The following is a 27,355-nucleotide window of genomic DNA, read 5'->3' as shown; positions in this document are numbered from 1 at the left end:
ATTTTTGCTTGTTCTTTTGCTGTGCATCTGTAAAGAGTTTTAAACCTAAATGTGAGATCCAAAATAGGAAGGATCACCGGTTTAATGTGATTATGCAACTGTATTGCTTGGGTTTTAATCAATGTATTGGGGATTAATTTTTGAAAATTTTGATTTCTGGAAAATAGTAAGGTCTCCGTCTAGGGGGGTGCTGGTCCGTCTGATCATAGTCACTGGTTTATGGTGGCTAAATAGGTCATATTCTAATTATTCTGGATTTTAATTTTTTGTTCTTAAGGATAATTGGAAAATAATGGCCTTAACTATATTTTTCATTCAAAAACAAAATGGGCTGTATGGCTTATTTTATGCTTTGATTTTAACCCTTCTAAGGGCAATTCAAGTGAGGTTAAATGCTACAACATCAATGTTTGGTCTCAGGATACACGTAACAACCACACCTAGTGGTCTAAAGCATGCTAGAACTATTTGATGTTAGAAGACATTTGTACACTGTAATATGTAATGTTTTGATTTTACAGAACAATTCTCTCAAGTTTAACTTGAAGTATTGCTGGTATTACCATTAATGGTCTTTCTATCATTATGCATTTGTTAATATTATATGTTAAGATGGGACAAGCTTTACACTGAGTAGGCTAGCAACTTAACTTTAATTTTTTTCTTCTGTAGAACCCATCCACGCTGCCCCCCTCCACCCTGCCCACATTGGCTTTGTTTGATTTTTTTTCAATGCTTGACCACTCTAGTGAGCTTCCCTCAGATCTTGAAGGCACACACCTATACACAACCCCTTTTCCGTCCTAAAATTTGAAGGTTGACTCTAGACCAAGAGAAAGTGTTTTTTTTTCCCTATAATGTCTGTTAGATTCTGTATCTTGTCTTGATTTCGCTTAAGCCAATAGCTACGTAAGATGTGGTGTTGAAATCCAGGTCTAAATTTACATTTCATGATCTTTGTATAGGTGACTCGTTGGGTGCTGAAATATCGAAGCAGCAAAAATCCACTGATTCAAATGGCAATCTTAAATTTGATTCCTCGCCTTGCTGCTTTTCAGCCCCACTTATTTACAGGTGAGTCAAAAGGTGTGATATCTTCAGGTAACTTTTACTATTCTACAATATTTTGCATGCTATGTTGGGCAGAGATAATCTGTATATGGTATTAGTGAAAATGGAAATGTTGGTACCTGAAAGAAAAGGATAGGGTAACCAATATTGATGCATTTGTTACCTTTTTAATTCTCTCTTGCTTCAGCACACTTACATTTGTTATTTATGTAGATGTTGTGAAAATTCAAAGTGCTTATTTTTGTTATTGTCAGTATAATCAGTTAGGATTGGAAATGGAATTTTATTCCTGGTATTTTTGTCTCCATTTTATACCATAATTCTTGAGGTCATAAAGCTGTGTAAAATAATTGATTAGGAATTAATTTTGAAAAGATTCCTTGGTCACTGTTAAAAATATCTGTTGGGGTATTCCAAAATTGAAAGGGTTTTAATAGATGCAGAAATCTGTTTTCACTGTTGAGAAAGCCAAGAGAATGTGGATTTAAAGTAATTTGCAAAAGAAGTCATAAGGAAAATGAGAAGTGTTTTTTCTCTATTTTGGAATGCTTTGTCTGAAAGGGTGGTGGAAGCAGAACCAGTTGCTACTTTCAAAAGGGAATTGATTCACTGATTAAAATGGACCCAATTGAAAGGCAATAAGAGAAGAGCAGGGAAATGAGACCAATTAGGAAGTCTTTCAGAAAGCCTGTACAAGCACAAGTAGACTGAATGGACTCCTATGCTGCATAATTTTAGGAATGTGCATCACTGAAGCTAGAAAGTGTGATATCCAGAGCAAGTGGTTCCCATCTGTTAAGTTGGGGAAGTGTATACCATAGAAGGGGAAGAATTACAAATTGGAGAGCAGTTTGATTTGAGCAATTTTTCTGTATTTCTTGGTGACTGATGTGGAAGAGTTGATCACCTGCATCCTCGACTTGGCAATGGTTGATGGAACTCAAAAGGAGAGGGGGAGTATATCTTTCAAAAAAATATTAATTTATTAAAATTTTAAACATAATTGTTTATTAAAACAATTGTTTTGTTTTACAGAGAACATAGAACAATACAGCACAGGAACAGGCCCTCCGGCCCACGATGTCCGAGCATGTTGCTAAATTAAACTAATCCCTTCTGCCTGCACATGATTCGTATCCCTCCATGCCCTGTATATTTTCCACATGCCCATCTTAAAAGCCTCTTGAATGCCACTATTGTATGTGTTTCCACTACCACCCTGCAAAGCGTTCCAGGCACCTACTACTCTTTGTGTTTATATTTAAAAAAATAGTTGCCCCGTGCATCCCCTTTAAACTTTTCCCCTCTAGCGTAATGCTTTACTGCGCCAGAGACCCAGGTTTAATTCCGGCCACTGTCTGTAAGGAGTTTGTACATTCTCCCCGTGTCTGCGTGGGTCTCCTCCCACATTCCAAAGATGTACGGGTTAGGAGGTTGTGGGCATGCTATGTTGGCTCCGGAAGCGTGGCGACACTTGCGGGCTGCCCCCAGAATACGCAAAAGATGTATTTCACTGTGTGTTTCGATGTACATGTGACTAATAAAGATCTTATCTTAAAGCTATGTTCTCTAGTACTCAACATTTCTACCCTGGGAAAAAGATTCTGGCTGTCTACCCTATCTATGCCTTCTATCAGGTCTTCCCCCAGCCTCTGACACTCCAGAGAAAACAGTGCAAGTTTGTCCAACCTTTCCTTGTAGCTAATACCCTCTAATCCTGGCAACATCCTGTTAAGCCTCTTCTGAGCCTTCTTCAAAGCCTCCATATGCTTCCTGCAATGGGGTGACCAGAACTATGTGCAATGCTCCCAAGTGCTGCCTGACCAAAGTTTTATTCAACTGCCTCATGACTTCCTGACTCTTATACCCAGTGCCCCCAGCAATGAAGGCAAGCATGCCATATGCCTTTTTTTTTAACCACACTATCTACTTGCGTTGCCACTTTCAGGGGCGTTATAGACTTGGACCCCAAGATCCCAAATGCAAGACTTTTTTTATTCCACATGGTGCTGTTTACATATATACTGCTGACAAACGTATGTTCTTAATTTTACAGAACAGCATCTATATGACTCCGTACACCATCTACTGGGCTGTCTTAAGAAAGAAAAAGAGCGTGCTGCTGCGTTCCAAGCCCTGGGTCTGCTGGTGGTGGCCGTAAGAGTGGAAATTAATCCATATTTGCAGAGAATCCTGGAAATTTTAAAAGGGGCCCTCCCACCAAAGGATTTTGCACACAAGTAATAGCAGGACAAATTAATAACCTGTTAAATATTCTACTTATATTTTTCAGTTAAGCATTATATATTTGTTATCTGGTTGCGAAGTAAATAGAAACTGTCACTAGGCTCACATGTGGTCTCCGTTCCAAGTTTGAGCAACGCATCTGCGAATGTTCCTTTCAACGTTCTTATTTTTAGGCAGTCCCTTGGGATCGCAATTGACTTGCTTGCATTCCAGTTTAGTCTGAGGTTGGCTAATGAAGTCAATGTGACAACTGCAGACACTTCCACAGGCATGGCAGGCAGCAACCGATGGGAAAGGCGGGTGGGTCATTTGTGAGCTGGATTGTGCTTCCAATGCTTACACAGGGCCTCTGTACTCCCAATAAATGCCTCAAAGTTCTCCATGCCATCCCAAATGCTCTTGCTCCGCTTTGAGTGGTTATGGGCCAGAGGAATTAATAGAGAAATTGCATTTCTTCATGGAAACTTGAGTCTTTTCTCTCTCCCCTTTTGCATTGGTCAATAGCAACATTTTATAGACAGTTTTTTTTCTTGATATTGAATATATTGAAAGTTTAAAGTGTAAATGGAAAATATAAAGAGACTTAGAGATGTATTAGAGATTGTTGAAATCCAGAGGTCAGGATTGGACCCATGAATGGCCAGCCTTTTGTCTACAGTCATGTATTTAATTAAGTTGGCTTAAAAACAATGTGGTTATAAAACAATTTAAAGTAACATGTATTTAGCTTCCTTTGTTCTCGTGTTTTCTAGGAGGCAAAAAGCTGTTCAAGTGGATGCAACTGTGTTTACTTGTATCTGTATGATAGCTCGAGCCATTGGACCAGTTATCCAGCAAGATATTAAGGAACTACTAGAGCAGATGCTTGCTGTTGGACTCAGGTATTGAACCTTTTGAACTGTAATTATTTATTTTGTTGGATGCTTTTAATTTAGACTGATTCAAGTTTGGCATTTTCAAGTTTTTTTTCAATGCCAGGTGGTGGTATTGAAAGTGCCAGCAATAATAAAGTAAAAGCTTAATCACTTAACGTGCAATTTCATGCTGTAATATAGGGCTAATTAGTTAAATCTCATTTGCTTGTCCCTGACTTTATTCATGTTCTTGTACAGGGTCATTTGTTTTCTAGAATGGGACAGTTTAAGATCTGGACTTTCATGTTCTGATAAATTTAACAAAGTGCTCACTAATGATCACCATAAATATTGTTTTGAATCCAGTCCAGCAAAATTAATATAAAACAGATTCTCATCCAGTATGGATGGGAGATTTTATATTTGCATCTTGTGAATTTCTTTTCACCATTTGACTGCAAATTTTACATTTGAAGTCTCTGGACTGTTGGAGATCCAAACAAAACCTGTTTAATGTATTTAAGGTGATTAGAATGCCTTGCCTGCATCTGACACTCAGCACCTTTCGGAGATTAAAAATGTGCATTTAGTCTTTAGGCCAGTCTAAATGTGGGGGTGTCAATCCAATGACAATATTTGACAGGTTTTTAGCAGGTGATTTTGTAATGATCATCTTAAAGGAAGGAAACAATTCTAATACTCAAGGAGTCAGACACTGTATAGCTTGTAATATATAAATTGGCTATGTGCCTAGAGCTGTGTTGACCTTTAAAACTGAAAATCAAAAACATGCATACACTGGAAATTTGATATAAAAACATCAAATGCCGGAAACACTCAGTAGGTCAGGCAGCATCTGTGCAATGAGAAATGGAGTTAACCTTTCAGCTCGATGGCTGTTCATCATATTGCTTCCAGCATTTTCCATCTTTATTTGGCCTTTGGCAGCATTCATTTATTCATTTGCAGTGTTGAAACTCATTTCAATAATTTCATTGTTCCTTCTTTTAAAGTCCTGCTTTGACAGCTGTGCTGCACGATCTAAGTCGACAAATCCCACAACTGAAGAAGGATATTCAGGATGGCTTACTGAAGATGTTGTCACTGGTGCTGATGCATAAACCGCTTCGACATCCAGGCATGCCCAGGAGTTTAGCCCAACAGCTTGCTTCCCCCAGCTTGACGAATATCCCTGAAGCAAGTGATGTTGGGTGCATTACCCTTGCGCTTCGTACCTTGGGCAACTTTGAATTTGAGGGTAAGACGTGGTCCTCAGTTTAGGAAGTCATGGAAAATGTAGATTAGAGTATGCGGATTGCATTTTAAAGCAATAAAACTGAAAATATTCAGCAGTTCTGGCAGCATATGGAGAGGAGAAGTGGAGTAACATTTCAGGTCAATGGCCTTGCACCCGAACAGGAAAAAGTTAGACGAAACAAGTAGTGGGGGTGGAAAGATGCAGGAGGCAGAAACACTCACCACATTTGAAAGATTTCTGTATGAGCAACTTGAAGAGTATGAACTTCAATGCTGTGGTTCAAGAGCTGGGAAGTGAGATCAACCTTGATGGTTCCTTTTCTCACCACATCTGAAAGATTTCTGTATGAGCAACTTGAAGAGTATGAACTTCAATGCTGTGGTTCAAGAGCTGGGAAGTGAGATCAACCTTGATGGTTCCTTTTTTTTAAGCTGGTCAATGACTCTTTCTGTGCTATAAAACTTTAAGGGCTGGGTTGGGCTGACTCTGCCCCTCCTGAAATGCCATTGCATTCCCTGCTTGGATTTGCATGGGCCAAGTGCAGAGAGCCAACCTTGTTAACCTTTGCACCCTGGTGAAGTACAATTCAGATGCAGGTGGTGAAATGCTGAGGCACCTCCCTGAAATGACATAACAGAGAGGATTGTTTAAATGGCGAGAGAAGAGTGCAAAGCAAGAGAAGATGGTAACTAGCCAAGAAAAGAAGCAGAAGGTTGGTCCAAAGGAGGAGTAGACATCATCAGGGTCATTCTCTGCTGTCCAGACAATTGGAGCAGTGGTTACAATCTGAAATTGTTTACATTGAGTAGCAAATGTTTGCAAACTAATTAATCCAAAGAGTTTCCAGTCGATTTTGGTGTTTGTGGTTGAGGATGAAGAGGTAATAGAGTCAAAGGTCAGAAAATTAAAATGACAAGTGATTGGAAGCTCAGGACCCCACACAGATTATACTGAGGAATTACCCATTCACTGTTTGGTTTGTACGTTGTAGAAGGGATGGTTTTGTATACTAAGTTGAATGACAAGCTAGTAACGTAGCTTTTCACCTGAAAGGGCTACTTGGGACTCTGGATTTTGAGAAGGCAGGGGATATAAGAGCAGGTGTCTTTTCAGTTTAAATTAGTTTCATTCACCACATTTAATATCTCCTCCTCTGGCTTGCCATTTGTTTTTGGATAATTATATCTTGGGGCAATTATTTTTAAAAGTATTATCCTAATAACTCTGGTGGGACCATTGATCCAGATTAGAGCAGGACACAATATTGTGTCACAGTTCAACTTAAAATAGTTTTGTGGACTTGCCTGTATTTATTATTTTTAACATTTTTTGACATCTGTTGTAAAATAGAACATGATTTCAAAAGCAAATCTAAACTGCATGAGGACGTTCTAGAAATATAAACTAAAAACTAAGATCTCCTTAATGTAGTCCATGTGCACTTGGATCATTTTTAAAGTTGTTTATCTATACAGCTTCTGACCCCCATATTGTATTTTGGGTTTTTATTTTATATAACAAAAGGCGAACTTCCAAATATTATTGCATGTTAACATACAGCTTATGCTCCTAAACATGGAATCATTTTTGTTTTATGTTAATACAGGTCACTCTCTTACTCAGTTTGTCAGACACTGTGCAGACCATTTCCTTAACAGTGAGCACAAAGAGATTCGAATGGAAGCAGCCAGAACTTGTTCACGACTGCTGACTCCATCGGTCCATCTTATCAGTGGGCATGGCCATGTTGTCAGTCAGACAGCTGTTCAGGTCGTGGCAGATGTGCTTAGTAAACTCCTCGTTGTAGGAATTACAGATCCAGGTAATGCTTCTGAATCTTACATAATAGGGGTAAGACCGTGTGGTTTACTGAGTGGAAAAATTGTTGAACACACTTCAGCTTGAGAAATTTAACCATAATTCCTTAGATTTTTGAAAGCTTAAATTGATGAAGGCTGAGGACTTCATTAGTGATGATAGTGTGATTACAATTGCTGTGGGTAATTTATAAAGTGAATCTAATGCTTTGGCCAAACTAATAAAGCATAATTGGTAAAATATGCATTTGTATTAAATAGTGCTGGACTAAAAACTACACTTTTTTTCTCATCTTATATTCATATCACTTAAATGTCTGGAATCCCATTTCACCCAGTAGGAAGAAGCCTCTGACTGAAGCTTGTCTTCGGTCACTTTTGAACCTGCAGCATAGTATTTTGTCACAGTTCAAATTGAAATAGTTTTGCAAATTTGTCTATGTTTATATTCTTCTATAGCTACTTAATATCTGTTATAAAATAGAAAGTTAAAAACTGCATGAGGATTTTTTTCTCTAAAAGCTCACCAAAACAATAGGTAATCGAAATTCTTCTATTATTTTGACGAATGGAATATTCTGTTTTTAAAAAGTAAATGTGAATCTGTTTCAAAATACATACCAGATTAGCAAATGATCGAATACATACTAGTGTTGGATCAATGGTTCTTAATTTTGATATGTTATAAAGTTATGGAGAAAATCAGCATGTCCTCTTGTTTATTCAGATCCTGATATTCGGTATTGTGTGCTAGCGTCATTGGATGAACGTTTTGATGCCCATTTAGCCCAGGCTGAGAACCTACAAGCTCTTTTTGTGGCACTGAATGACGAAGTGTTTGAAATTCGAGAGCTTGCAATCTGCACCATTGGCAGACTGAGCAGCATGAATCCCGCATTTGTGATGCCTTTTCTTCGTAAAATGCTGATACAGGTAGAGTTTTTAAAAATGATTATATTTTCTAGTATGTATGGGTTTCAAACTGTATTTTGCATGCCACTAAACATACAAACCAAAAAGATAACTCCTTAAATGTAAACATTGATATCAATGCTATGTCCTGTAAAGCAAAACCTGTGACAGAAGTACACTTTACTCATCTTTCATCTTCCCCAAAAAGTCTCATTCATTTGTGTATATACCATGTGCATGGGATAGGGGACTATATTAAGCCAGGGTAAACTGGTTTCAGAAAAAGAAAGGGAGAAGGGATTAGAGGGTTAAGGGAGCATTGTAGAAAGAAATAATTAGAATGGGAGAATGCTCATATAGATTACGATCACTGGCTCAAACCAGTTGGATTGAATAGTGTAGCTTTGCTGCAAGTTCTGTGTAATTCTTTGAAATCTGATGTGGGAAAATCCAAAATATTCACAGCAGGCTTTCCAACATCAAAATAAAAATACAAAGTAGTATCAAGAATTTTTGTGAAGCTGCTCTGATATTTATTCTCCATTTAAGCAAATAAATCCACAAATAGTTACTTTGCCTATTTGTTTCTATTATATCTTATTCCCTTTTATCTTTCTGCACCTCTCTTGTTAGAATGTTGGTATAATTCCTGCCTCAACCACAAAACCCAGAAGTGAACTCCATGCCCTTGCAACAAATGGCATAAACAAGTTTGTCCTTGCTGTAATCCTTGTCTATAACCTTGTACAACAACCCCTCATTTTGTACCCCTCAAATACTGCAAATACTCTGCCCTATCCTTCCATAGTTTCCATTTTTTAAAAACTTGTCACCAGTGAATGACATTGTCACTTTTTGTATATTTCATTTTGATTTTCTTATAGCAGGTAAAACTTTAGAGAATCTGCTTTCTCTCTTTCAAGCCTCAAAGTTCTTCCTACATTGCACAGTTCAATACAATATTCGTTCCTCTAACTGAGATCTTAAGATCTTGCATGAGCTTACTGTTATCCTGAAGCAAAAACTACATGCTAGAACTGTGAAGTAAAACTGAAAATACTCAGCAATCCAGGCAACATCTGTGGAGTGTGAGATAATCTTTCATCAGCTTCATTGGTAGATCATTCACCAACATTACCTCTGCTTTTTCCCATCCCTATGCATGTTGCCTGACTTGAGTATTTCTGGCACTTTAATATTTATTTCATCATTGCCCTTTAGCCTTTAACTTTTGTATATTCTGTGATAAAGGCTGGAATTTCATTGTATCCCATCAACCTAAGGTGCAGCCTTTAATGTATCATGAACACTATTCCCAAATCCTTTCTGCTTTTCTATATCACAGAGTTGACTTCCATTCAATGCATAGTTAATTTTTTTTTAAATCAAGATGTATCACATCACATTCAATGGTGTTAATTTTCATTCTCTACCTTTCCTTCCACTTCCCCTAAACTGCAAAAATCCCCTTGTGGTTTCTTGGTCCTCTAATGAATGAGTTACACGTATTTGAGTTTCACTTCCACACTTGTGTATTACTTCATTAACACCTATATTGCCACCACACTGAGCAGAAATGATCATTGTAAGGAGAAGAGGCAGATTAATATTTTGGGTGTAGACTGATATTCTTTGTCTCTTTAGATACCAGCAGACCTGGATATTACCTGCACTGTTTATTGCTTATTTTAATATCTTTTCAGGAACTTGTGTATTTGCCAGTAGGTGGAGTGTGAGAGTGGCTTTCATGTTTATTTTGAGGAGAACCTAGCGAAAGCAATTCAGTGATGCAGTCTTGATTCTGCACAGTAGCATCCTCACAGGATTTTTGAGATGTGGAGGTTTGTTGTGTTGGGAGAAGGGGGAGAAAATGATAAGTCTTACTAGATGTCTGCTCAGTACGAAGAACCTGTGAAATCTATTTAATTATAAGCAGTAATCTGAAGGAGCAGTTTGTACATTATTAGCAAACAATTTCAAGTTAAATTTTCTACATTGTAGAAGATTATTTATTCATTCATTCTTGTGAGGGATTAATAACAGCTTTGTTTTTCATCCAGTTGAGATAACCTTTTCTTGATTGGTATGTTTCTGCCCCAATGATGAGAGAGACACTGCTGGATCTGGTTCTGGGGAAAGGAGGTGGGCCAAGTTGACCAAATGTGGGTGGAGAAACATAGTGGTGGTCATAGCATCAAAAGATTTTGATTAGTCATGAAATGGGGGAAATAGCAATCTGAAATAAAAATCTAAAATAAATGGATGAGAGGCAATCTGGTCCAGGTAAATTGAAATCAAAGTTTGACAGACAAAACTAATAGGTCATTGGTTTGCCTTTAGAAGGAGCTTGTGTAGGTACAGTTTAACGGGAAAAAATTGGCTGAGCTCCCCGGATAATGAAAGCGAGCAAGATCAAGTAGTACACGTGAGTGCATGATGCAGAGAGCCATAGAGTCCTAGAATCATACAGTGCAGAAAATGGCCCTTCAGCCTAACTCATCCATGCTGACCAAGTTGCCTAAATGAGCTAGTCCTATTTTCCTGCATTTAGCTCTTTCCTCTCACCTTAAACCTAGTTTTAGACTCTCCTACCTGGAAAAAGGATGGATCATCCACCTTGCCTATGCCCCTCATGATTTTGTATCTTGTCCTCTATAATGTCGCCCTTAGCCTCCTACGCTCCTGGGAAAACAACCCCAGCCTAGCCAGTCTCTCCTCATAACTCAAGCTGTCCAGTCCCAACAACATCCACATGAATCTTTTCTGCACCTTTTCCAGCTTAATGACATCCTGCCTATAGCTAGGTAACCAGAAACGCACACAGTTCTCCATGTGCAGTCTCACCGTCTTGTACAGCTGTAACGTGACGCCCCAGCTCTTGTACTCAATGGCCAGACTGATGAAGAAAGCAAAGAAGTTTGCCTGACAGCTAACATAAAAAGTAAACCTAAAGTCTTCAGTAAGTAGTAAGAGAAATAATAGAGATGATCTATTCAAGAATACAGAGTACATAGTTAAATATTTGGTATGTACTATTTTTAATCAAGGAATAATATGCTGCCAAAAAGAGATAGTGGAAGTAATAATGAGGTACCAGAAAAGCTCTCTATGCTCACAATAGGTAAATAGTTCAGATGGGAAGCATCTGTGGTTTGTTAGAAGGCTGTGGGTAGAACTTGCATAAAAGTTGACCCTAATCTCCTGGTAGGAGAGGTACCATACTATTGCAGAATGGCAGCTATTACATCTTGTTCAAATAGGACTGCTGGGACATACCTAGCAACTACAGTCCAGGCAGGTTAACCACAGTGGTTGTGAAGATTTTAGAAATGATAAACAGAAAAAATTAATAGTCACCTGAAGTCTGAAATAGAGGAGAGCTAGCATTGATTTGTTCAAGGCAGATCCCTTTTTTATTTTCGTGAGCTAGTTGGGGGGGGGGGGGGGGTGCTGGTGAGGGGTGGATAGATGTTGCATACAATATATGAATTGCCAGATGTACCACATGAAAGACTATTTAGCAAGGGTCAGAATTGGTATTTGTAAGAAGTTGACTGAAGGGCAAAAAAAGTGTTTAATGTTAAATATAAATAGTGATATTTTTGCAGGAGCTAGTTCTAGGACTGTAGATTTTTTGAAGAGGTATCCAAGAGGGTTGATGAGGGCAGGGCAGATGACGTTATCTGTACAGACTTTAGCAAAGCCGTTGACAAGGTCCCACGTGGAAGGCTAGTCTGGAAAGTTAGATCACATGGGCTCCAGGGAGAGCAAGGTAAGGGATAAATAACTAGCTTGATGGTATGAAGCAGAGGGTGATGGTGGAAGGTTGTTTTTTGGACTAGAAGTCTGTGACTAGTGGTGTACCACAGGGATCGGTGCCAGGCCCATTGTTGTTTGTCATTTACTAAATAATTTGGATGAGAATGTACAAGGCATGGTTAGTAAGTTCACAGGTAACACTAAAATAGATGGTATTGTAGATTGAAAGGAAGGTCATCAAAAATTACAAAGTGATCTTGATCAGCTAGGTAAGTGGGCCAAGGAATGCCAAATGGCGTTTAATTTAGTTAAGCGCAAGGTGTATTTTGGGAGATCAGACCAGGTAGGACTTTCACAGTGAAGAGTAGGGACCTGGGGAGTGTTATAGAACAGAGGGACCAAGGAGTACAAGTACATAGTACCCTGGAAGTGGTGTCACAGGTAGACAGGGTGGTGAAGAAGGCATTTGGTACACTGGCCTTCAGTCAGGGAGTACAAGATGTTGGTGAGCTGCACCTGGAGTGTTGTATACAGTTTCGGTTACCCTGTTACCACTGATGCTGTGATTCTGGAACCTTTGCCAAATAAAACATTTGTCAAAATCAGATGCAAAACTTTAGCTGACTCATTATTGGCATCATATTGGAGGAATATTTTTAAGATTTATGGGTTAAAAGTACTTCTGAATTTCATTCCGAAATTGGCCCACCTCTAACTTAACACTTTCTCGATTACTTTGTAAAATCCTACTGCACTCTATTACTATTTTAAATTCTAGGATATGGGAGAGTTTTTCCACCTACACTCAAATCTGCCAACAAGATGTCACACAGACCTGTTGCAGCTTCCATTTGGTTAAATGATTTAGAGTTTTAACCGCTGCTGCATTTTTAGTTATTGACTCGAAATTTCTCTTTGACCAATCTAAACTTCTGTCTGTCTGTCCTGCCACAATTTATTGTTAAATAAATTTAAATATTTGGCCTTTTTTTTGCCATTTAGACCATAAGACATAGCAACAGAATTAAGCCATTTGGCCCTTTGAGTCTGCTCCACCATTCGATCATGGCTGACTTATTTTTCCCTCTCAACCCCATTCTCCTGCCTTCTCCCTATAACCTTTGACACCCTTACTAATCAAGAACCTATGTGCCTCTGCTTTAAATATACCCAAAGGCTGAGCTCCCTGGATAATGAAAGAGAGCAAGATCAAGTAGTAAACGTGAGTGTATGATGCAGAGAGCCATAGAGTCCTAGAGTCATGCTTGGCTTCCACAGCAGTCTGTGGCAATGAATTCCATAGATTCACCACCCTCTGGCTAAAGAAATTCCTCCTCATCTCTCTTCTAAAGAGATGTTCTATTCTGAGCCTGTGCCCTCTGGTCCTAGACTCTCCCTTTACTGGATACATTCATTCTACGTCCACACTATCCAGGCCTTTCAATATTTGGTAGGTTTCAATGAGATCCCCCCTCATCCTTCTAAACTCCAGTGAGTACAGGCCCAGAACTATCAAATGCTCCTCATACATTAACCCTTTCATTCTCAGGATCATTCTGGTAAACCTCCTCTGGACCCTCTCCAATGCCAGCACATCCTTCCTTAGATATGGGGCCCAAAACTGCTCAATAGTCCAAATATGGTCTGACCAATGCCTTGTAAAGCCTCAGTATTACATCCTTGCTTTTATATTCTAGTCCTCTTGAAATGAATGCTAACATTGCATTTGCCTTCTTTACTACTGACTTAACCTGCAAGTTAACTAGGACTCCCAAGTCCCTTTGCACCTCTGATTTCTGAATTCGCTCCCTGTCCTTCTACCAAAGTGCATGACCATACATTTCCCTACACTGTATTCCACCTGCCACTTTGGCCATTCTCCCAACCTGTCCTTTCTGCAGACTCCCTGCTTCCTCAACACTACCTGCCCCTCCACCTATCTTTATCATCTGCAAACTTGGCCATAAAGCCATCAATTCTGTCATTCCAGATCATTAACATAGAACGTGAAAAGTAGTGGACCTAACACTGACCCTACAGAACACCACTAGTCACTGGCAGCCAACCAGAAAGGCCCCCTTTATTCCCACTCTTTGCCTTCTGCCAGTCAGCCGATCTTCTATCCATGCTAGTACCTTTCCTGTAATACCATGGGCTCCTATCTTGTTTAGCAGCCTCATGTGCAGCACCTTGTCAAAGGTCTTCTGAAAATCCAACTTTGACCTATTTTATCATGCGCTTCCAAGTACCCCGAAACTTCATCCTTAATAATAGACTAACATCTTACCAACCACTGAAGTCAGGCTAACTGGCCTATAATATCCTGTCTTTTGCCTCCCTCCCTTCTTAAAGAGTGGAGTGACATCTGTGATTTTCAGTCCTCTGGAACCATTTCTGACCCTAGTGATTCTTGAAAGATCACAACTAATGCCTCCACAATCTCTTCAGCTACCTCTTTTAGAACCCTGGGGTGTAGTCCATCTGGTCTAGGTGACTTATCTACCTTCAGACCTTTCAGCTTACCAAGCACCTTCTCCTTAGTAATAGTGACTACACTCACTCCTGCCCCTGACTTGAATTTCTGGCATGTTGCTGGTGTCTTCCACAGTGAAAACTGACACACAATATGTACTGAGTTCACCCGCCATTTCTTTGTTCCCAGCTCTCCAGTGTCATTTTCCAGCAGTCTGATGTCCACTCTTACCTCTCCTTTACTCTTTATATATCTGAAAAACGTTTGGTATCCTCTTTTATATTATTAGCTAGCTTACTTTCATATTTCATCTTTTCTCCCCGTTGCTTTTTTAGTTGCCTTCTGTTGGTTTTTAAAAGCTTCCCAATCCTCTTGCTTCCCACTAATTTTTGCAATATTGTATGCCCTCTCTTTTGCTTTTATGCTGTCTTTGACTTCTCTTGTTGCCTCATCCTCCCTTTAGAATGCTGCTGCTTCTTTGGGATGAACTGATCCTGCATCTTCCAAATTATACTCAGAAACTCCTGCCATTGCTGCTCTACCGTCATCCCTGCTAGGGTCCCCTTCCAATCAATTTTGGCTGACTGCTCTCTCATGCCTCTGTAGTTACCTTTATTCAACATCTGATTTTAGCTTCTCCCTCTCAAACTGCAGAGTGAATGCTATATCATATTATGATCACTGCCTCCTAAGGGTTCCTTTACCTTAAGCCCCCTAATCAAATCTGGTTCATTGCACAACACCAAATCCAGAATTGCCTTATTCTAGTGGACTCTACTACAAGCTGCTCTAAAAAGCCATCTCGTAGGCATTCTACAAATTCCTTCTCTTGTGATCTAGTACCAACCTGATTTTCCCAATGTACCTGCTTATTGAAATCCCCCATGACCACTGTGACATTGCCCTTTTTACATGCCTTTTCTATCTCCTGTTGTAATTTGTACCCCACATCCTGGCTACCATTTGGAGGCCTGTATGTAATTCCCATCAGGATCTTTTTATCCTTGCATTTTCTTAACTCTCTCCACAAGGATTCTACATCTTCTGATCCTATGTCACTTCTTTCTAAGGATTTGATTTCATTTTTTTTAAACAACAGAGCCACCCCAACCCCTCTGCCCACCTGCCTGTCTTTTCGACAGGATGTGTATCCTTGGATGTTTAGCTCCCAGCTGTGATCTTCTTTCAACCACGACTCTGATGACCACAATGTCATACCTGCCAATTTCTAACTGCGCTATGAGCTCATCTGCCTTATTTCGTATATTGCGTGCATTCAAATATAACAGCTTCAGTCCTGTATTCACTACCCTTCTTCTCAAATTCGTCTCCTTGTTGCCTGAAGTTACATTCTTATCCCTTTCTAAACCTTCTGTCTTATTCTTTACTCACATGGACCATGACAACTAGATCTTTCCCCTGCCGTCCCAAATTCCTCTGCAGGTCAGATGAGATGTCCCGAACCCGGGCACCAGGCAGGCAACACAGCCTTCGCGTCTCTCGATCCTTGTGACAGAGAATTGTTTCTAGTCCCCTGACTATACTAACCCCAATCACAACCACATTTCTCTGCCCCTCTTGAATGGCTCCCTGAACCACAGTGTCACAGTTCGGTTGCTCATCCTTCCTACAGCTCCCAGTCTCATCCACACAGGGAGCAAGAATTTCAGACCTGTTGGACAAGCTCAAGGGCCGAGGCTCCTCCAGCACTACCTCTTGGATCCCCCTACCTGCCTCACTCAGTCACACCCTTTTGTCCCTGACCACAGACTGAATTTGAAGTAGTTAATCTAATAAGGGAGACTGCCTCCTGAAACACAGCATCCAGGTAATTTTCCCTCTCCCTGATGTGTCACAGTGTTTGAAGCTCAAATTCCAGGTCATCAACGTTGACCTGAGTTCCTCAAGCAACCAAACACTTGCTGCAGATGTGGTCGCCAGGAACCACAAAGGGGTCCACCAGCTCCCACATCGTACAGCTACAACACATCACCTGATCCTGTGTCCCTACTTTATTTAATTAACTGTAATTTGATGTTTTTTTTAATTCAAAATAAACTTTATTCATAATAAAAGACAAACTATATACAATTACAAAACAGTGTAAACCTTTACATTCTTGTACAGATCATTCATTAGTGTTACTTTTTTATATATATATACCTAAAAAAAACAGCACTGATGCCACATGTGTGTCTCCTGGAAGCCACCCAGTCCCATATTTACAATATTTAGGGGCTTTCTCACCTGTCCCCACCCCTCCCTCTCCAGTGGCAGGAGAACCCTAAACTGTAGTCCTTCCCCACCGAGCCTTTGCGTTGGCTGCACCCATAATTAACTGTTAAAAAAACTTCCTGTTCTTACCTGCTACTTACCTGATCCTGCATCTTGATCCAAAGCCTCTGAATCCCACTCCACTGTCACAATGGCTGCTCTGCTTTACCCTACCTTCCTTTTATTGGCTGAGTTGCCACACACTTAGCCAATCACATAACTTAAACTGTTAGCTCCTCCCTTCTGCTGCTCTGGCTGCTGCAACTGGAGATTACACTACCATGAATAAACCTCTACCCAAAACTCTTCCAGACTTGATAATGCAGACTTTTGATACTGGAAATTAGCCTTGTAGCTCCATTTTTTGCATTGCATCCGATGCTTTAATGTGTTCCTCCTTGTATCTTAATGATCACAATGGGCACAGTGGTTAAAATACATTGCAGAGTGCTAGATGCTTTGAAGAAAAAACAGCAGAAACTGTACATCAAAAAACTGAAAATCCAGAAACATACAGCCTTCTGGAAGTATCTGTGAAGAGAGAAATAGAAACAGCATTTCATCCCACTGAACCTTCATCAGGACAGGAACAATGAGAAAACAAGCATGTTTAAAGTAGCAGGAAGGGAGAAGGGGAGAGAGGGAATGCCTTCCATTTGCGTTGTATGGAAATATATGAAATATGACATTAGGTGCAGACCAAGGTTGTCCTGGCAACATATTTGCTTTTGGTGCTGGCAGTCAGAGAGAGAAAAGAAGCAAAGGAACATGGTGGCTGGAAATCTGAAACAAAAGGGAATGCTGGAAATGCACAGCAGATTAGGCAGCATGTAAGGAGGAAAAAAAAACTGTGTTTGAGGTAGAACTGGTCGGTTCTAATACAAAGAGGAAAAGATGATTTTCTGCAATTGTTTAATCCAGTATTGAGTCCCAATGGCTGTAATGAGACTTGACAGATGATGAGGTGGAGTTCCTCAAGCTAACATTGAGCATCATTGCAATACTATAAGGCAGAGGTCAGGGTGAAAGTGGGGTGGAGAATTAGTGACCAGATGTCTGGAAACCTCAGGGTCACCCTTGCAGACAACAAAAGTATACTTCAGAGCAGCACATAGTGCTTGTGGTGGAGACCATATGTGAGCACTAAATTGAAGGAAATACAAATGGCATAAAACATTGCAAACTTCAACAGCTTTTGAATTCCAATACCCCTCTGGCTCTTCCTTCCCTTTCACTGTCCTCTGGCTGCCCTGTGCCCTCGGTTCTGCCTCTTGCCATGTTTTTACTGTCCCTTCTAGTCTTCCCCTCTGATCCTGAATGATCAGCCATCAGCAGAGGCCTTGGCTTCATTCCCCTATGCTTTCCATCGTAATATAGCCCAATGTGGTATTCAGCTCCTCAGCCACCTTTGCCTTTGCCCAAACCTTTGCCCAGGAGTATTGACCAGAGACTTGCCCCATTTCCAGAATTCCTGACCCAGCTGGACCCACCTCTCAGGAGGAAGCAGCTTGTTAGTTGTGGCCTCTCCCTCCTCCCACAATGGGAGTGGATACAACGACCTTCTCCATCACAAGCAGAGTCACTAGCTGCTGTGGATGGACCCTAAGGATCCCTGGGTACAACCTCCAGCCTGTCAGTTTAACTGCAAATTTGGTGGGAAACAGAAGGGAAAAAAAACTGCAATTACAAAATTACTTCCTACTGTTAAATTCAACCTTGGCCATGGCTGGATTCTGCCTCCTGTGCACCCTCTAAGTATTGGGGCCTCTGTCAAATGCAGGAGGTGATACAGTAGAGAGCAAAAAGCAAAGTGGAGGTATTTAGTCTGTGAAAGGAAATAAGTTGGAACATGCCATTTCCTTTAAAGTCTCCAGGTTGGAGACTGGAAATCTTATAATAAATTGAAATTCAACTGTAAGACACTGTTGCGAGCTGAATAGTTACACAGTTAAGGTCTCTCTTAGGGTTGCCCCAGGAGGAAATGAAATCATTTTCTAAATTGTCTGGTGACCCTTTCAGTGGAAATTCAGAACAGATGTCAGAAACTTTGACGGTCTTGGTCTTGTTTTGTACAGATTTTGTACTCTCACTTTCCACCAATACCATTCTGTAGTTAGATGCTTGGAACTTTGCCCAACAGAGGGCAAGTCATCTTAATTTTCATCTGAAGTTGTCAGTGCTAGAAGTGAAACAGAGCAACTGGAAATTAATTAATTTTTTTTAAAGACTTTATGTGTAATAACTAAAATAAAGGTTAGAGCATTATTAGAGAGCAACAACATAGTCAGAAAACTTTGGATGGGAGTGATTCTATTGCCACCTAATTTGGTAACTATCTTCCTTTACCAACAGTGTTAATATTGAGACACACAAGATTCTGTAGATGCTGGAATCTGGAGCAACACACACAAAATGCTGAGAAACTCGGCCTGACCTGCTGAGTTCCTCTAGCATTTTATGAGTGTTTGATATTTCATTTGCATTCTGCAAAATGCATTAATTGCAGGTTTCAGGACTGTTTATAAATGAAAGAGTTCTGAAGTTAGAACAATTCAAATGTGAAGTCTGGAAATTTTAATTTCTTAAATCTTTGCTGTCTAGAAAGCAAGCTCTGCAGGGATTCAGTGATATTGATTTGCTCAGATCCTTTACCTGTTGTAATGTAGAACCAGATTGTTCCGGGCTATAGGAGAACGAAAAACATTTCTTTCCTTGTCATTTAATTGTAACACTTTAAATAATTTTGAGTCAAAAAGGTTCTTATTGGTAATTCTGTATTATTTTCTCCCATTTTCCTGGAGACCATAGTGTACTACCATTACTTTGTGAAGTATTGGAAAATTACCAAAATCTGGGAAAGAGTTTACAGGCTTGTATAGTCTGTTGTTATGCACCTTTTTCCAGTTCTATATGGAGTTACTGTTCTGATTTCAATTAAACTACATTTATGTAGCACCATATAAATAATTAAACAACCAGAAACGAGAGCTGGGCTTAGTAAATAAAAACCATGATCGAACGATTTCTGCTTTCCAAATGCAAATACACTGTTAAACAATTATATGAGCAGAACTATTTTTGCATGCTACGATAATATCTAAAACCTACTCCAATAACCTCTTAAGCATGAACATATTCCTGTTTTTTCAAGTTATTTTCTTAAAAATAACCACAGAAAATGTTGGAAACACTCAACAGGTCAGGCAACATTAGTGGGGAGAGAATCATTTTTAGGTCAAAAATCCTTCATCAGAACTGAGAAGGTGATTGGTTTTCAACCTGAAATGATACCTCTGTTCCTCTTTTCATAAATGCTGCCTGACCTGTTTCCAGCAATTGACACTGAAATTTATTTACTATTCGACACTCCTCTGAACCTATCTTCACCAGTAATTTTCATAGAGTACAGCCAGACTTCATTTCCATTCACAATCATCATTTTCAAACGCCAGTTTGGTTGTGTCTAAATGTGTGATTCCAGTGTTCTGTCTCACAGGGAATAAAGTATTTGTATATTCTTAATTTATGGTTATGTGTGGAAAAGATTTTTTTTGTTTTTGCTTAAGGCACATAGGTTAACTGAAGCATTGGCCTAAGAGTTTAGGCCTTACTCAACAGCATGAAAAGATTTCATTCGCCCAACCTGCATCTCTCTTGTGCTCTTGGAACAGTGGGAGAATCTTCTCGGGATTGTTGGAGCCACTCATTTACAGCAGCTCTTCATGCTGTAGATGTCATTTCAATCTTCATAATCTTAGGTTGTCTCAGAAGATTTTCAAATGAAAATATGTCCCATATAAATCGGTCACCAAAATTAAAAATAAGCTAACTGGCTGTAATTTCTTTGTTATTCGCAGATTTTAACTGAACTGGAACATAGTGGAGTAGGCCGAAACAAAGAGCAAAGTGCCCGAATGTTAGGCCACCTGGTTTCAAATGCCCCTCGCCTTATCCGACCATATATGGAGCCTATTCTCAAGGTGCGTGAGAGCAAGTGTAGTTTCCTTCAATGATTATTAGTATAAGAAGGTGAAATTATTATTCATACAAACACTGTTGTGCTAGATTTTGGGTAAAAGAGATTATATATTTTCTTTCAGGCTTTGATCTTAAAACTGAAGGATCATGATCCCAACCCTGGAGTTATTGTTAGTGTCCTGGCTACAATAGGAGAACTAGCTCAGGTAAAGTCATTGTGATGGCTTCTCTGTAATATGGTTTGTTGTGTTTATGATCAAAAACTTGTGCAAAATGTGTAACAATATTGTTAGAATTAAGTTGAAATTAAGTAGACTGTAATAAGGCGAACCATAGAAATTCTTGACACAGCTTTATTTAAGAAGGGCAGCAGGGTTAAGCCAGGTAACTACAGACTGGTGAGTCTTATCCTTCTAAACTTCAGCAAGTACAGGCTCAGCCATCAAATGCTCCTCATAGTTAACCCTTCCATTCCCTGGATCATTCTTGTAAACTTCCTCTGGACTATCAACTACACTGTTGATAGTTAATTCATCTGCAAACTTTTTAATCATGCCCATTAAGCTGATACCATTAATATATATCACAATAAACAAGGGACTCAGAGCTGATCCCATGGAATCCCACAGGAAACGGCTCTCCAGTCAAAAAAATAACCTTTGTTTCCTGCTGCTGCACCTGTTCTGCATCCAACATTCCACTTTCCCTTGGGCTTTTACTTTTCTGACCAGTCAGCCATACGGACTTCTTCCATCTGTAGTTCAGCATTTATGAGTTTTACCTCTGATCTTCTGCTAGGTCTAACCAGGACCTGAAACCCGATTGATTTCAAATGGCAAATGGGATTAGTGCACATGGGCAAAAAGGCATGAATGTGGGAGCTGAAGGCCCTGTCTCTGTGCTGTACAACTCCATGACTATGGCTCTATGACGATGACTAATTATTTCACTTGTTAATATGAAGTAGCAATTTGTATTCAAAGTTGACTCAGTGACAGGAAGCAAAGGGGTGATGGATGTTTTTATGACTATAAGGCAATTCCTTTTTTTAAAAGGGGTTCCTTGCTTTTTGTATATTGATTTAGACAAATGTAGGGAGCATGATTTTTTAAAAAAGTTTACAGATGATAGAAATATAGGGTATGTAGTTGAGTAGGGAAGCTGTATACTGCCAGAGGATACAAATAGAATCATAGAGAACTTGCTACACTGAAAGAGACCAATTGGCTCACTGTGTCTGTGCCAAGTGACGAAAAGCTACCCAGCTAATCCCATCTTCCACCTCCAGGTCCGTAGCCCTGCAGGTCATGGTTCCCGAAGTACACATCTAGGTATTTTCTAAATGTGATGAAGAAATCTGCTTCTGCCAGCCTTTCAGAATAAATTCCAGATCCCAACCACCCTCTGGCTGAAAAATCTTTTCCTCAGCATTTCTCCAAGGGATTTGAAAGGAGATTTGATAAGCTTAGAGTTGTATTTTTTTGAGACAGAGGAGGGCGTGCGAGACTTAATTGGGATGTATTAAATTATGAGATATAGAGTTACCTATTTTTCTAAACAGAATGGTCAGAAAGCAGGGAGCATGGACTTAACATAGTTGGTGGAAGGATTAGAGTGAAGATGAGAGACATTTCAAAACTATTGCAGTACTGAGTGACACTATTGTAGAAGGCCTGCATGGTGGCAGAGCAGTTAGTGTTGCTGCCTCTTAGTTCCAGGGTTGTGGGTGTAACCCTGACCTCTGGTGTCCATGCAAAGTTTTCAGTTTTCTCTCCATGACCAAGTGGGTTTCGTCCAGGTGCTTAGATTTCCTCCCACATCCCAACAAAGCTTTTTGGTAGGTTGATTGGTTGCTGTTAATTAGCCCCTTAGTGTAAGTTAGTGGGTGAATGGCCTCCTTCTGTGTCAAAAGCATGGATTCAGTGGGTGAATGGCCTCTTTCTATGAACCGACTGAATTTTGACAGCGGACATAGCTGGGGTTCAGTGTTTTGCCAGCTATCAAAGCTGTCAGGGGTGTTTCACAGGAAGCCTTGCCACTGGTCTGAGCACTGCTGCATTCTGGGATGCTTTGAAGTAGTGAGATTGATTGGCTTTCCTGCATTTGGCCCAAATATGTTCAGGTTTGGGGAGATCTGGGCAGCAATTCTCAGTGGGGGCAGAGGGCCAGTATAATCTTGTTCAGTGGGTTTCTGCAACCTTCTCATGATGGCTCAGCATACTTATAATCCAGCTCTACTTATTTCTCTATTTATTACTGGCAGATAGGCTGAAGTTTTAAGTTACATTTGATCTTCAATATTAAATAAGTCAGACTTAACCTTTATGCCCTTGTAATTGCAAAATGTCTTGTTATAAGTGAAAGTATTTTGCTGTTTTTTGTTTAAATTTGGCTGTATCTTGAATGTAGAATGGAGACTTGCCAGTTTAAAAAGTGACATTTTAATATTAAATAATACAAATTTGCTCAGTTGATAGCCTTTATTTTGAAGAGGCTTAAGTTAATAATTGTTCCTGAAGGTGAGTGGGCTGGAGATGAGAAAGTGGATGGATGAACTATTTCCTATCATAATGGACATGCTTCAAGATTCTTCATCACTTGCAAAAAGACAGGTAAACTGCTTCCACTTTGCTAACTTATGTTATACTTGACCTTTTCAATAACAATCTGAAATGCTATCTCCCTGGAGGATTTGGAAAGTTGCAAGCTAAGTATTTTCATTTCCTATATGTAGGATGATATATGCATGTGCCTACATGTGAGAAAAATTGGCATTAAACTGATAAGAATCATGTAAATGTTGTTACTTGAATTCTAGTATTTAGTACTTCAAGCGCTGAAATCATTTTTCATTGTGCATGAAGTGGTGGCATGATTATTTTACAATTGCAACAAATCCTGTAAACTTTATGGTAAAGTCATCTTTATTTAAAATCTTTGCAAAGCAATGTATTCCATTGGCTATGAATTCTCAATTATGTGAGAGGCAATAGTTCGTATGTTATTCAATTGATTACAAAAGAATTACAGTGGGCTTATCAGCAGCTTGTGGGCTAACCTTGCCTGGTTTCAAAGCCTTGCACTGTCCATTTAAAAGGCTCACCTCCAGAAAGCCTACAAGCAACGCAGTAAAAATATTAACTACAGGAAAAGAACAATAGAACATTACTTACAGTTACAGCAAATTAAGAGTACATTATGTATAGAGTACATTTAAAATACTGTAATTGTACAGTTACAGTTAAATACAGTAAGAATACATTAAGCCTGAATGCATTACTCAATTTTATTGAAGCTAATTTGCGGAATGATAGTGTATCTTAGAGTGTCACACTGTATGCTGTTCTGACTATTGCAAAGAAACTCAGATTGCTTGAAAAGCTGGCAAAAGGTATAATTGGCAAATAATTCTCGAACAAACATGACTGAGTATTTTAATAAGCAGTAAACAATGTACTATGCAACAAGTTGATGATTTATCCTGTGTTTTGATGTACTTTGCATTATCCTTGGAGGCACTTCCCTTCATTATCCTGGATAATTGAGCATTGACTGTACAATTTACAGTTTTTGTCTTCTGCTTTTCATTATTTTACAGTGAAAAATCAAAGGGAAAATTTTGGAAACAATCCCGTTCAATTCTAATTTAAAATGCGAAAAGTTAAAGTCTGTAAAACATCACTGAATTTGCCAATGTGAACTCTGTGGGGAGGGGGTAGGGAAAGTCATACTGATTTATTATTCCATGGCTCAGACCTCTGCAGCTAAGATCCTGTAATATGAAACAGCAAATGTTTTGGATTCTAACGTAATCCATGATACTGGCTGATGAAATGTTAATAATCTTTGGCTTCAGGTGTTCTGGAGACTTGTTTCTTAGTTTTGTTTTTAAGATCATCCCAGTTGATGCTCTGAAATTTAACTCCTGTTCCTACTTGCTCTGCTATAGGTTCATGGTAGTACAAGTTTGAGATGTTGATGGAATGTTATAGACTTCAAATTCCTCCACCTATCAGCACCAGGGTCGTCTTGGAGATGGGAATTGCATGACATGACTCATCTTTATCATAATGCAGCCAAAAGAAGTAACCTTGGTGCCCTGGGGCTTGAAGGAGTAGTGTATTTTGGAAACACTGATTAGGTTTTAGGATTGGAGGGGTAAAAACTAAGAGACCACCTTCTCTAATATCTGGGTTGAAAACAGTAACTGAAGCAGCAATTATCAGCTGACTGCCAGACCCCTATGTATTTTTATATTGTGGCTCCTGTGGCCGAAATTTCAAGCTGAGGCAGAAAGGCGTACAGGCCATCTGTGAGTTACGAACACTGACTTATGGACACCCCTGCACAATATTATTAAATTCGAGCTCTCATAATATTATTAAATTCAAAAGTCTGACATGCATACATTCATTCCTACAAATGGCAGAACTAGCTTCCTCACTCTCTTTTAGTAATTGTTCTTTATTATCAGTCTTGTGGTTTTGATGTCATTCATTACAATACTGTGGAGGCATGGTCTTATCATATCTAGTAACTTTTTGTATTTTCCAACTTGCAGACTAAATCGATATATGAATATCTGTAAAAACTGAATGCGTTCATTACCCAGGGACAGCCCATAATGAATGTCACCATCCTTGTGCAGAGAGAAATCTGCATTGTCGCAGAGTCCGGGTGATCAAAGTGAAGTTAAAAATTTAATTGTGCTGTTTTAATGGGCTAAGTCTAACTGGCTGAAATTCCATTGAAATGGTTCACCACACAGACACACCATTAATCTCCATCGTTGCCTGTCTCCTTTATGTAGGACATCGATGGAGAGGTCTGCCTGGCTTGCAGAGAAGGTACTGCATGCACTCGGCGAGGCCCTTGGCTGTGTGGGGGCCTGATAACTAATTGAGTGATTGTTTGTGGTCTGGGTGGCTTGCCCAAACAAATTGACAGCTGGCAAGGACATCTCCCACCACCCCCCCACCTCCACCCTCTCCCAAGTCACTTAGCTGCCAGACTGTTGTAGTTAAAAAGCCTACTTTAAAAAAAATAATGAAAATTAATTACATTTCAAAATCAATATGTATTCTTAGTAATTTTTGAATGTTTTAAATAGTCAATTACTACATTATTATAGTAAAAGGCTAATGGAGGGTTGGCAATACTGCTTGCAAGACTTTAATTTCCCCTTTCCCATTCTTTTGTTCTTTTGTTGTCATTGTGCCTTCCTAACTGGCTCAGTGCTGGTGTCCTTCCCTGCAAATGGAATTCCTCTTCTCCCTTTGGTTCATCTCTCTTTGGCTCCCTCCACCCTCCACCACCACCCCCCGGGTGATGAGAGCAGAGACTTTTGAACTTGAGGAAAATGGGGAATCATCACAACCATAGTACCAACTGGAGTTGTTCCAAATATTGGCTTACCCAACATTTTGCATTGTTATTGCTTGCAGTGGTGATCAAACTTTATTCATTTATCAAGAGGAGATATTAGAATTTAGGTGAGATTGGAGATACTTGGTCATCATTTTAAAGTATCTAAAATATTTATTTCTAAAATCATTTGTAATGTTTCCAAAAAAAGATTATTTTTCCCCAATATTGGCTGGCTTTAGTTTAACGTTGGGAATTACAGAAGAATTCTTACGGGTCTGCCCTCTTTATTAAGTATAGATAAGTTATTCTTTAAAGTTGTAGCATGAATTGAAATTAGTTATATCTTCCCTATTAAGAAAATATTCTTAGTACAGGCTGTATCCGAAGTGTGGAGGAGCACCAAGAAAAGTGGAAAGGTAGCTGTTTCTTCATGCCTCTAACTACCTAGTCATGGAGAAATAATGAGCAGTGATGGAATACTTTCATTCCATTCTCTTTTTCATAAGCCATCCTGTATTACAATAACATTTTTGCCTCTCCTGCTCTGAACCAGCGAACCATAAAGCCCGAAATCAATTTTCTTGCTGAGCAAAGTGGCTGGTGAGGCACAAGATTCGGCAGAACGCTGGAACTACTGGCGATGAATATCTCTGACCATGTAGATAGGAGCTGAGAATCATTTTGGTTTTAGGTTTGAGAGAGGGGGGAAAAAAAAGTCCTAGCTGTCCTTGCAGCATGGACTTGCAAGTTTATACAGTGGAGGCCTATAATGGAATGTACCACCTGCAGATGTATTTCATTGCCTCGAGGCTCTTACTATGGCAACACAGACTGCACAGCTTCAAACTGGATTTGTGGTGCAGAGCCATGATCTCTGCCAAGCTGGCCTGTTGGGAAATCTGCCTGCTTTAACTGCACTACTTTACCTTCTACTCTTACATTGTTGCAGTTTGGAGAACTTTTTTTATGTATTCATTCAAGAGATGTGGTCTTCACAGGCTGAGCCAGCATTCAATTGCCCGTCTCTAGTTGCCCTTGAGAAGGCGGTGCTGAACTGCTTTCTTGAACCACTGCAGTCCCTGAGGTGTGAGTATATCCACAATGCTGTTGGAGAGTTTTAGGACCTTGACCCAGCAATGGTGAAGAAATGGCAATATATTTCCAAGTCAGGATGGTGTGTGGCTTGGAGGGCAACACCCAGGTGGTAGTGTTCCCATTTATCTTTAACATCCTTCCCTCACTGCACTGAATACAAAGTTAAACACTTTTACCTTGTTTTTTTTCTGGTGGGAGGTCTCTGTAGCTTTTAAAATTTAGGTTTTCTAAAGATTCCTTCCTTAAAGAT

At 39.6% G+C, this 27,355-nt stretch overlaps 1 protein-coding gene across 5 annotated transcripts in view; it reads left to right on the top strand.

Annotated features, from left to right (window-relative positions):
• The window catches only part of mtor (mechanistic target of rapamycin kinase), a 237,425-nt gene that overhangs the window by 33,755 nt on the left and 176,315 nt on the right, over positions 1-27,355 (top strand). For all 5 annotated transcript variants that reach the window (XM_052039584.1, XM_052039580.1, XM_052039582.1 and 2 more), the window contains exons 8-16: positions 966-1,074; positions 3,128-3,311; positions 4,071-4,199; positions 5,186-5,430; positions 7,037-7,252; positions 7,975-8,180; positions 20,523-20,645; positions 20,766-20,849; positions 23,163-23,255. In XM_052039584.1, the coding sequence (XP_051895544.1) occupies positions 966-1,074; positions 3,128-3,311; positions 4,071-4,199; positions 5,186-5,430; positions 7,037-7,252; positions 7,975-8,180; positions 20,523-20,645; positions 20,766-20,849; positions 23,163-23,255 (1,389 nt within the window). The remainder of the gene's footprint in view (positions 1-965; positions 1,075-3,127; positions 3,312-4,070; positions 4,200-5,185; positions 5,431-7,036; positions 7,253-7,974; positions 8,181-20,522; positions 20,646-20,765; positions 20,850-23,162; positions 23,256-27,355) is intronic.

The sequence above is a fragment of the Pristis pectinata genome, chromosome 26 (genome assembly GCF_009764475.1).
Source record: "Pristis pectinata isolate sPriPec2 chromosome 26, sPriPec2.1.pri, whole genome shotgun sequence".
Taxonomy (NCBI): domain Eukaryota; kingdom Metazoa; phylum Chordata; class Chondrichthyes; order Rhinopristiformes; family Pristidae; genus Pristis; species Pristis pectinata.
This window is presented reverse-complemented; position numbering and strand designations above follow the sequence as displayed.